This window comes from Sturnira hondurensis, unplaced genomic scaffold (assembly GCF_014824575.4).
Source record: "Sturnira hondurensis isolate 20B ecotype Veracruz unplaced genomic scaffold, ASM1482457v3 Scaffold0023451, whole genome shotgun sequence".
Lineage (NCBI taxonomy): Eukaryota > Metazoa > Chordata > Mammalia > Chiroptera > Phyllostomidae > Sturnira > Sturnira hondurensis.
The window spans coordinates 268,317-281,011 of NW_028096082.1; the positions used below are offsets into that span (position 1 = coordinate 268,317).

At 36.5% G+C, this 12,695-nt stretch overlaps 1 protein-coding gene across 3 annotated transcripts in view; it reads left to right on the forward strand.

Annotated features, from left to right (window-relative positions):
* Nucleotides 1-8,100, forward strand: part of CSGALNACT2 (chondroitin sulfate N-acetylgalactosaminyltransferase 2) — a 99,371-nt gene extending 91,271 nt beyond the window's left edge. For all 3 annotated transcript variants that reach the window (XM_037037778.1, XM_037037777.1, XM_037037776.1), the window contains one exon: nt 5,421-8,100. Coding sequence is in view for 2 of the 3 variants with exons in the window: in XM_037037776.1 (XP_036893671.1) it covers nt 5,421-5,713 (293 nt within the window). In the remaining variant the exon portion in view is untranslated. The remainder of the gene's footprint in view (nt 1-5,420) is intronic.
* The last annotated feature ends 4,595 nt before the right edge of the window (nt 8,101-12,695 follow it).

Here is a 12,695-nt window from a genome sequence, read left to right on the forward strand (position 1 = left end):
GTTATTAAAAGTGAAATAAAGGAAAATGTACAGGGAACCAATGGTGAGGAGAAGGAAACCGGGACTCAAATCAATGGTTTGGAGCAGAAGGAAGAAATAAACATTCAGCCAGAACAGGATGAAGAAACAAGAATTTAAAAAGATGAGGAGAGACTTAGGAACCTTCAGCACAACTTTAAATGTTCCAACATCTGAATCCTAGGGGTGCCAGAAGAAGAGAAGAGCAAGAAATCGAAAACTTATTTGAAAACATAATGAAGGAGAACTTCCCCAATCTGGCAAAGGAAATAGACTACCAGGAAGTCCAGGAAGCTCAGAAAGCCCCAAGGAAATTGAACCCAAGTAAGCACACACCAAGGCACATCAAAATTACGTTACCCAAGGTTAAAGATGAGAGAATCTTAAAAGCAGCAAGAGAAGAGGAGTTACCTACAAAGGAGTTCCCATTCGATTATTGGCTGATTTCTCAAAAGAAACCTTGCAGGCAAGAAGGGGTGAAAAGAAGTATTCAAAGTCATGAAAGGTAAGGACCTACATCCAAGATTACTCTACCCAGCAAAGCTGTCATTTAGAATGGAAAGGCAGAGACAATGCTTCTCAGATAAGGTCAAGTTAAAGAAGTTCATCATCACTCACCCTTTATTATATGAAATGTTAAAGGGACTTATCTAAGAAAAAGAAGATAAAAAATGCAAACAGTAAAATGACAATAAACTCACAGCTATCAACAACTGAACCAATAAAAACACAAAAATGAAATAAGCAAACAACTAGAACAGGAACAGATTCTCAGAAATAAAGATCACATGGAGTGTTATCAGCAGGGAGTGGGGACAATGGGGGAAAAGGTACAGGGAATAAGAAGCATAAAGGATAGGGATAAAATAGACAGGGGGAGATTAAGAATAGTATGGGAAATGGGGAAGTGAAAGAACTTATATGTATGACCCATGGATATGAACTAAGGTGGAGGAATGATGGTGGCAGGGAGGTTACAAGGCAGAGGGGAATAAGGGGAAGAAAAAAATTGGACAATTGTAATAGCAAAATCAATAAAATATATTAAAATTCAAAATGAGTACCCAAATAAAGTCAGAAATGAAAGAGGAGAAATTACAACTGATACAACAGAAATACAGAAGATTGTAAGAAATTACTACAAACAACAATATGCCAAACAAATTCCAAAACCTGGATAAAGTGGACAAATTCTGAGAAACCTATAATCTGCCAAAACTTAACCAAGAAGAAGTAGAAAGCCTGACCAGACAGATGACAGTTAGTGTAATTGAAGTAGTAATCAAAGAACTCCCAACACACGAAAGCCCTGGACTGGATGGTTTCGCAGGAGAATTTTATAAAGCATTTGAGGAAGAGCTAACCCATATCCTTCACAGACTATTCCAAAAATACCAAGAAGACAGAACACCCCTAACTCTCTTCATGAAGCCAGTATCATCCTAATCCCAAAACCAGATAAAGACACAACAAGGAAACTACAAGCCAATATCACTGATGAACACAGATGCTAAAATCCCCAGCAAAATATTGGCAAACCACATCCAGCAATATGTTAAAATGATCATACACCATGAGCAAGTGGAATTCATCCCAGGGATGCAAGGATGTTACAATATTCACAAACCAATAAATGTAATACATCACATAAATGAAAGGAAATACAAAAATCATATATAAGGTGTGGAAAAAGCATTTGATAAGGTACAGCACTTGTTTATGATAAACAATAAAGTAGCAGTACAGGAAGCATACCTCAACACAATAAAGGCCATATATGAGAAGCCTATAGCCAACATCTTACTCAATGGACAAAAACTAAAAGCTTTCCCACTAAGATCAGGTACAAGACAAGGATGTCCACTTTCATCACTGCTATTCAACATAGTATTGGAAATTCTAGCCCCAGCAATCAGACAGGAAAGAGAAATAAAGGTATCCAAATTGGAAAGGAGGAAGCAGAATGTCATCATTTGCAGATGACGATAGTGTATATAGAAATCTCTATAGACTCCAACAAAAAACTACTTGATCTAATAAGTGGATTTGGCAAAACAGTGGAATACAAAGCCAAGATCCAGAAATCAGGCATTTTTGCAACCTAACAACAAAATATCAGAAACAAAAATTAGGGGGGAAATCCCATTTGCTATAGCAACAAGGAAAATAGAATACCTAGGAATAAACCTAACCAAGGAGGTAAAATACCCCTACTTAGAAAACTATACAACACTGAAGAAAGAAATAAGGATGACATAAATGAAGTATATACTTTGTTCATGGATTGGAGGAATTAACATCATCAAAATGTCCATACTACCCAAAGCAATTTATAGATTCAATGTAATCCCTATTAAAGTACCAATGACATATTTCACAAACAGAGCAAAGATTTCAAAAATTCTGTGGAACCATAAATGACCCCATATATCCTCAGCAATTTTGAGAAGAAAGAACAAAGGAGAGATCACAAAATCTGATATCAAACTATATTACAAGGCCACCATAATTAAAATAGTCTAGTACTGGCAAAACAATGGACACAAAGATCAATGGAACAGAATAGAGAGCTCAGAAATAAACCCAAGTTCCTATGGTCAATTAATAGTTGAGAAAGTGGCAGGAGCATAAAATAGAATAAAAATAGCCTCTTCAACAAATGATTATGAGAAAACTGGACACCTACATGCACAAAAACCCCATAAGAGTCCTGGAGGAGAGCATAGGCAAGAAAATTTCAGATATTTCATGCAACATTATTTTTTAACCTTCATGTCCCCTAGAGCAAGGCATATAAATGAAATAAACAAATAGGATTACATCAAATTGAAGAGTTTCTGCACACCTAAGGAAAACAGTCAAATCAAAAGGGGAACATCCATATGAGAAAATATATTTGCTAATGATACCTCAGACAAGGGTTTGATCTCCAAAACATATAAAGAACTCACACAACTCCACTACAGGAAGACAAACATCCAGTGAAAAAATGGGCAAAGGACCTGACTAGACACTTCTCCAAGGAAGACATACAGAGGGCCCAGACACATATGAAAGGATGGTCACAATCACTGGCCATCAGAGAGATGCAAATTAAAACCGCAAAGAAGCCTACACACCAGTCAGAATGGTCATCATGAGCAAACAAATGTGCTGAAGAGGATGTGGAGAAAAGGGAACCCTAGTACTCTGTTGGTGGAAATGCAGACTGATGCAACCCCTGTGAAAAACTCTATGGAATTTTCTAAAAAAAATAAAAATGGAGCTGCCCTTTGACCCAGTAATTCCACTGCTAGGATTATAACCCAAGAAACCTGAAACCAATTCAAAAGAACCTATGCACCCCAAAATTCATAGCAGCACCATTTACGATAGCCAATGTTGGAAGTAACTTTAATGCCCACCATTAAATGTGTGGATGAAAAAACTGGTACATTTACGCAATAGGATACTATGCAGCAGAATGAAAGAAGGAACTCCTACCATTTGTGGCAGCATAATTGGAACTGGAGAATATTATGCTAAGTGAAATAAGCCATGTGGTAAAAGACAAATACCATATGATCTCACCTATAAGTGGAACCTGATCAACAAAACAAACGTGCTCAAAACAGAAACAGAGACATGGAAATAAAGAACAAACTGACAGTGGCCAGAGGGGAGGCAGGAGGGAGACAATGGGGGAAAGAAGAGGGAGAGTCAAGGAACATGTATAAAGGACACATAGGCAAAGATACCCAGGGGTTGAGAGGATTGAATGTGGAAGATGAGGGAGGGGAGGGTGGGCGAGAGTAATGGTGGAAACAATGAGGACAACTGTAACTAAAGAACAATTAATAAAATCAGCATGTTTCAGAACCATTACTTTTCCTTCCCTCTGCTAAAATCATTAGGGGATATTTCTCCCATCTTCACTCTTACAACCTTGTAGAGCTCCTGGAAATAAAACTCACAGAAGTGTAGGGGCCCTCCTATGAATAGACCCTCCTGGATTTGGGCCTCTAGCAATTCATTGATTACAGCTGAGATTTGTCTACCCTTGCACTGGCTCCCCTGGAGATTTCTACTCATAATTTCTGTTCTAATAATTGTGATTTTATTTTACCCATCTATTATGTCTTTCCAGCTTGGGGCAGGGGTCAGTTTGCCCTGTGACCTCATTTCTCTTAGTGGTCTGAGAAAAGTTTTTGTTTTTTTAATTTGTTCAGTTTTTAAAATTTGTTGTTAGGACAGAGTGTTGACCTCTAAGCTCTTTACGTGCTGAACCAGAAACTTGAAGTTCCCCATTTGATTTAAGTATCTATACCATCCCTGACATTTGAAGAATTTATTTGTACTTACAAGGAGGAAAAGCCCAGATGTATCAGACATAGCATTTAGTAAAGCTGTGACTATTTAAAGTAATGCTTTTTAGAGATCTGTAGATTATTGTCATCCTGTGAACATGAAATTAAGCGGAGTAGAATTATTTGATAGAAGACATAATTTGGAAACCTCTCTCTTAATAAAATAACTTTTTTAGTATTTAAGAGTCTTTTGGAGCTTTTCAAAAAAGAACTGAAGATGGTTTGTGTTCTCCATGCTTCTTTTAAAAGTTTTTTTGTTCAACTCAAACTAGTCTCAACTCCCATTGCATATGCCTTCTCTAGTTAGCCTTCTGCCCTGTCATTCTCTCAGAATTGTTCTACACAAGGTTCTAAGTGGCATTTATGTTACCAGGTCTACTTGATTCCTTTTTATGTTCTTAGTTGAGTAGCACATACTTAAACATTTCTTTTTTAAGACACTTTCTTCACTTAACTACTGTGATAGCACATTTTTCAGAATTTTCTCTCTCCTCTGGGGCCATTTCTCAGTCTCTCTTGTAGACTTATCTTCATCTGCCTATTTAACCTCTATTTATTAGCATTTAGACCTGGACTCTGCTTTTTTTATAAACCAGTCATTTCACCCATTCCTTGTGTCTAAATAATCTGTGTGCTGGTTCTTAAATTTATATCTCTAGCTTTCACATTTCTTTTTATCTCACCTCTGGTAGGTTTTATGCAACCCAGAAAAACTTACATCTCAAAGGAGAGAAGTAAAACATAGTAAAATATTAATGGTGGTTAGTTTATATTTCTTTCTTCTTGACCTTCTAAAAATTTTCTATAGAACTTTGAAATTTACAAAATAGTCTCAAATATTTAAGTTCATTTCAATACTCTCAACAACAGACTTTGAACTCCTAGATGCCATCTGGTAACTGGACTTCTAAACCAGGGCATCGGTCCTCAACATGAGGTGTCAGTGGGCTATATTCCATGCCATCTGACTTGAAGCAGAACGTTTAAATCTTTATCAGATTTGACTGTGTTCCAGCTACTAGGAAGTTACTTAGAGTGTTAATTTTGATCCCATAGGTGGATTTGACATGGAAGTTAAAGGCTGGGGTGGAGAAGATGTTCATCTTTATCGAAAATACTTACATGGTGACCTGATTGTGATTCGGACTCCGGTTCCTGGTCTTTTCCACCTTTGGCATGAGAAACGCTGTGCTGATGAGTTGACCCCTGAGCAGTACCGCATGTGCATCCAGTCCAAAGCTATGAATGAAGCCTCTCACTCACACATGGGAATGCTGGTCTTCAGGGAGGAAATAGAGACACATCTTCGCAAACAAGCATACAGGACAAATAGTGAAGTTGTTGGTTAATGTGGTCATTAGTCCAAACCACAAGCCAGCACTGAACCTCAAACCAGCACTATTTATTTAGCCTTAATTCCAGTTCTAAATGCAGTGCCTTTTTCAGAGAAGACATGCTTATGTTTTGTGTTCTTTCTGACATTACTTTAACAGTTTAACTTCATAGAAAAGAGAAAGCGACTGTTTCAATGCAAAGTCTGCACTTATGGAATCATTGATAAATCAGAATTTGGTGTTTGGCCAAAAATAGTTTTGAGTTAGTTTCTACTCTGTGCCCATGTTTTTGTGTGTCCTGGTTGCATCTGTGATGGTGATGGGTAAGAAGCATCTTGTTCCTGCAGAAGTGGAGAATTACAGATGGAGTGTGTGGACAACGATTTTTCCAACCACTGAGTCAACTTGCTTGGTTTTTAAATGAAGATCTTTGGTCGGTTGCTTGAAGAATCCTTTTTCACTGAAGCAGAGGATACTTAAATGACAATTCTGAAATCCCCAACCAGTCAAGAGAAGACAATTAAAAACCCCTTCTAGTTGTTTTGTCCCCTAACTGTCTGTTTTTAAAGAAATAGGTAATACTAGGAAATACTTAGAATCTGTGATGATTAAAATATAGTGTTATTACTTTGTCATCATGTTCGGGATTAGAAGTCAAAGTTTTTGTAGAGTGTTTTGAACAAACTATAATCAGCATGGAAATGTCTAATTATGTTGGAGCACAGGACACCAGTGGTCTGGGATCATCATGAGCCAGGGCTTATAAGGGCCTTCTAGTGGTGGGTGGTTCAGAATAGATGAGCATAGCATGGTGCTATGTGTTTTTGCTTTGTGCTGTCTCATTTAGCATGGATCCATATGTATTAGTGTGTGTTTTTCCTAATATGTTAATATATGCTACATCTGTATTTGCATTATTATAATACTTTTGAGTTTATAGTTTCACTGAAGGGAGAAAAGCAAAATAAGCTGTATATACCATAAGATCACACTGATTTGAGGAAAGGGGAAGAGAGGAGAGCAGTATGAATGGAAATCTGGATTACAGAATATTTTAAAGATGTATATTACTTTCAGATAGCAGGATGTTTTGAGGTTTAAATTATATTAAGAGACAAGATGAATAAGAAATTATATTTAGCTAGAGCTATACTATGTTATATATCACACATGGATCTTTTACCATTGGGTCAATTGCTAGATTCAGAAATTAGAGATATGGTGAAAGGCATGTGTAGATTTTTTAACCTTTGGCTTTTAAAAAGGGACCTGTGTTATATTCTCTCTATTTATATATAAACCTCTTAGAAATTGCAGAAGAAATCATAGGGTACGTTACTCTTTCAGCGCAATAAATCATATCATCTGAAATATTATGAATTACAAATTTCTTGGTGCTATATGAATTCAATTTTATAATAACTCTTACTAATTATCCTTATAAGTTTTAAGTTGGGGTAGTACTTAGGCTTGCTTTTTTAAGATGTGTAAAATGTGTACAGAGTTATTCAGGCTATTGGCTCCTTTTATGTGTAAGTATTGTGAAGACTAGTGAAAAGTGAGAGAACCTAACTATTTCCAAAGGTAAGTTTCAGCTTGTTTTTTGACAGAATCAAATGATTTTATCTTTTCTGCCTTTTTTAAACTAACTTTTATTTTAAAGATAGAAGTCATGTGTGGAGACATACCATATTTTTTTACATTAAATGGTACCAATAAAGTATTTTATTACCAAAAATTAAGTGAAAACGTGATAAATTAATTTCATTCTGTTGTAAAATATCACAAGTATAGAAATGTGTATAACATATAATTGTGTACTTTAAAGAATAATAATGCAAACACCAGGGCACCAGCTACCCAGATTAACATACAGAGCATTAGCAGTAAAACACCTTCTGTGTGCTGCTTCTTGATCACATAGCCTCTATCTCCATAATAATCACCAACTTGTTGTTTGTGGTAATTTTTTATATGTTTCTCTTCTTAGTTTTCCCAACTGCATATTTATATCTACCCAATGAATTTGTATACATATTATTTCAGTATATATTTTTAACTTTCAGTTTTTGAGGTTCACCCATGTTAATCTCAAAATTAATCTGTTTTTATTACTGATTAGTACTCCACTGTGAATATAGTCATGCTCTGTATAATGACCTTTCAGTCAGTGACAGACCATGTATGTGACAGTGGTCCCATAACATTAAAATGGAGCCCTACAAATTCCTGTCACCTTGTTATGTTAAAATATCAGAATCACTGTCTTGATGACTAGGTAGTACACCATTGCCAACCCTATTATATGCTTAGTTAGCACTGTTCTAGACACTGTACAATAGTGAAGAAGAATAGTGGAGCTTAGCCCTGGCCATGTGGCTCAGTTGGTTGAAGCATTATCCTGTGCACCAAAAGGTTGCAGGTTTGATCCCTGGTCAGGGCACATACCTAGGTTGTGGGTTCAATCCCAGGTCAAGGCACATACAGGAGGTAACCAATTGAAGTTTCTCGTTTCTTTCTGTCTTTAAGAATCAATAAAAACAGCCCTGGCTGGTATAGCTCAGTGAATTGAGCATGGGCCTGCGAACCACACGATCGTGGTTCGATTCCCAGTCAAGGGCACATGCCTGGGTTGCAGGCCAGTTCCCGTTTCTTGGCAGGGGACACATGAGAGGCAACCATAGATATTTCTCTCCCTCTCTCATTCCCTTCCCCTCTAAAGATAAATAAATAAAATCTTTATAAAAAAAGAATCAATAAAAACATATCCTTGTGTGAGGATTTAAAAAAAGAATAGTAGAGCTTATATTGTAGCTCTGGAAAGTCCTGGCCAGGTAGCTCAATTGGTTAGAGTGTCATTTCAGATAACATGCCAAGGTTGCCAGTTTGATCCCCAGTGACGGCATTTTCAAGAAAAAAAACAATGAATCCATAATCAGTGGAACAAAAAAATCTGTTTCTCTCCCTCCCCGCCTCTCTCTTTTTCAAAATTAATAAATATACTTCTGGAGAGACATATTGTAGCACAATGCATTACTCACATGTGTGTGGTGATACTGGTATAAGCAAACCTATGCTGCCAGTCGTACAGCACATACAATTATGTACAGTACATTGTACTTAATAATAATAAATGACTGTGTTACTGATTTATGTATTACTACATGTCACTTTCTATCATTATTTTAGAGTGTACTCTTACAAAAAATGTTTGCTGTGAAACATTATGTGATATTACACTGGCAGCAGCCTCCTACAAATCATGTTTACTGCTTCCTCTTGATTGTATCATTTTCTTGTGCTTGATTTAATGTTGTGTTTGATAAATTTAGTGTAGCCTAGGTGTAGTGTTTTAAATCTACAGTAGTGTACAGTAATAGCCTCGACCTTCACATTCACTCATCACTCACTCACCTAGTGCAACTCTAGTCCTGTAGGCTCCATTCATGGTGAGTGCCCTACACAAATGTAGCATTTTTTAACTTACATACCGTATTTTTAGTGTACCTTTTCTATGTTTAGATATGTTTGAATACACACATACTTAACCATTATGTTACAGTTGCCAACAGGATTTGGTACAGTAACATGCTGTACAGGCCTGTTACCTAGAAGCAATAGGCTATTCCGTATATCCTAGTAGTAGATATATGGAAGTAATGTGTAGTAGACTATACCATCTAGGTTTGTGTAAGTGCACTCTATGATCTTCACACAGGGATGAAATTGCTTAATGACACATTTCTCAGAATGTATGCCATTATTAAGCAGCGCGTAACTGTATACTACAATATTCTACTTTTATAGATATTTGAGTTTGTAGATTTTTGTCATTTGTTTTTGGCTGTCACAAGCAGGGTTGACATGTCACTTCACATGTCTCTTAAAAATGCGAGAGCTTCTCTAGGAGTGATGATGCTAGATCATTCATGTTATGCACATTCAGCTTACTTTCCAGAGTAGACTGACCACATCCAGCACTGTGAGAGTTCACTTTGCATTCCAGGCACTACTTAATTTTGTAGTTTTGAGATGGGAAAGAGGCAAAACTCATCTGATTCTGCCACTTCCTGCTTAGTTTAATCCAAGCTGGTGCAGAAGAAATACGAACCAGAATATATTTTATTTTAAATAAATGTATTGGGTTACATTGGTTAATAAGATTGTATAGGTTTCAAGGGTGCATTTCTATGATACATAACTGTATATTGCATTGTGTGCCCACCACCCAAAGTCATCTTCTGGCACCATGTATTTGGCCCCTTTACTCCTCCCAATCTCCTTCCCTCTCAGGACCACCACACGGCTGCCTGTGTCTATGAGTTTCAGTTTTATATCCCATATATGAGTGAAATCATTTGGTTCTTAGCCTATTCTGACTGCCTTATTTGCTTAGCATGATATTTTCAAGGTCTATCCATGTTGTCACAAGTGGCAGTACTTCATCTTATAGCTGAGCAATGTTCCATTGTATATATGTACTACATCCTTACCTAATCTTCTATTAAAGATAGAAGTACTGGAAACAACAGTTTAGTTGTTTCCATGTCTTGGCCTCCATGAATAGTGCTGTAATGAACATAGGGGTGCATATACTTTTGTGAATAAATATTATCTTCTGAATACTTCAAACATAGCTTTGCTTTTCCCAAGTAGGTCTTTAACCTAAGTAGAAGAGATTTTTGTGAATTTGTGTGAGAAATGATTGCATTTTACTTCTTTTCAGCATCACCTTCTTATAAGGTGATTTGCAAAACCACTCTCATCCATCAGATGTTCATGAATTCACAGGTCTGATTTGAGCTGACATCTGTTCAGTTAGGCCAGGTATGTCAAACTCATTTTTCCCAGGGGCTGCATCAGCCTTGCAGTTGCCTTCAAAGTGCTAAAGGTAATTTTAGGACTGTATAAATGTAACTACCCTAACTAGGGGCAAGGAGCTCAGTGCTGCCACCAGGTAGAAACAAGGTGCTGGGCCAGATAAAACAAGGTAAAGGGCCGATTCACCCCCACAGGCTTTGTGTCTGCCACCTGTGAGTTAGGCCTTCTGACTGGCACTGTGCTGTAATTTAGACATCACAGTCTAAATTACTCTAACTTTATACAAGTCATTATCTCTGAGGGTAAGTCTGTTTGCCATGTTCTTAAAGATTGTCTATTTGAAACCTTGGTACTTTCATACAAGTACTTATTTTGGGATAAGCTTGTTAATTTTGACACAAACATTTATGAATTCAGTTGGAATGTCACTAAATCTATAAGGTCACCTGGGAGAAAACTCACATTTTTATGCTAGAGCCTTCCAATCCTTGAACATGACTTGTCTACTTAGGTCTTCATTGTCTTCAAATAAGTCTTATAGTTTTCACACAGTGGACTTAAACAAGTATCATTTTACATTTTTTCTGGATATGTTGGATTTTTTATGGCATTGTAACTATCTTGTATTTTTATTGTCTATTGATGGGGTTTAGAAAACAAACTGATTTTTGTGTTTCGCAATTTTGCCAAAACACCTAATTCTAAAATGTATTTCTAGTTTCTTTTGCATTTTTTGTTATATAATCACATGTATCTATGAGTAGTGAGAATTTTTTTCTGTCTTTTCAATATATTTTTGTCTTACTATGCTAGTTAGGATTTATTATGCAGTGTTGACTGGAAGTGATAATGGTGAACTTCCTGCCTATGTGTCTGACATCATGGGGAACTCTCTCAGTGTTCCATCACTAAGTATGATATTTACTGGAAGTGTTTTTGTGAATACCCTTCATCAGGTTAACAAAATCACTTTCTGGTACTATTTGGTGAGTTTTTTATCGTGCTTAAGAGCATTAATCAAATATTGTTACTTTATTAAGATAAACACATGATTTTTTTCTGTCTTTAATATGTTAAATTGATGAAATGAACTAATCAAACTTGTGAAGTAACCTTGCACTCCTGGGGTAAACTACAATAGGTTATGATGTCTTATCTTTATTATATTTTGCTAGATCATTTGTATATATACACACACATGCCCACATACACACGCCATGAGCATATCTGTGTATAAATTTGTGTGCGCAAGGATGTTTGTATATATGTGTTTCAGGTATTTTTCATCTACATTAATCAGTGAGAATTCTTCCAACTTAACTTTCTGATCCTTGTTGAGCTTTTCTATAAAAACATACTAGCTTATGCCCTGGCTGGTGTAGTTCAGGGAATTGAGTGCAGGCCTGTGAACCAGAGGGTGGCTGGATCAATTCCCAGTCAGGGTACATGCCTGAATTGCAGGCCAGGTCCCCAGTAGGGGGGTGAGAGGCAACCACACACTGATGTTTTTCTCCCTCTCTTTCTCCTTCCCCTCCCTCTAAAAATAAATAAAATATTCTAGCTTATAAAATATGTTGCAGATGTTCCTTCTTATTCTGTTCCTTGAAAAGTTTTGTAAGGCCAGAATTGTTTCTTGAATATTTTCCAGAACTGCCTGAATGCCACCTGAGCATGTACTTCTTTATATGGAAAGATTTATGATTGTTGGTTCAATGTATTTAATGATTTTGGAACTATTCAGATTTTCTATTTTTTTCTAGAGTCAACTTTGATTTGGTTATTTGAGGTATGGTAAAGTTCTCTAGGAATTTATAATGATAAATTTGAAAATGTAGATGAAATATACAAAGTTGTCTGCCATATCTTCTTATGTGTGTAATATCTACAGGACCTATAATGATAGCCTTTCATTCCTGATATTGTTTACTTGTGCCTTTTTTGTTCTTTTTTTAAATTAGCTTTGCCAGAGGTTGGTAATTTTTTTAGGTCCTTTCAAATAACTAGCCCCTATGAGCCACATATAAGAGATCCAGTTGCTTCACATCCTCCCAACACAGCATTTTCAGTGTTTTTATTTTTTTTTAAGATTTTATTTATTTATCTTTAGAGGAGAAGGGAAGGAGAGAGGGAGAGAAATATCAATGTATGTTTGCCTCTCGAGTGTCCCCTGCTGGAA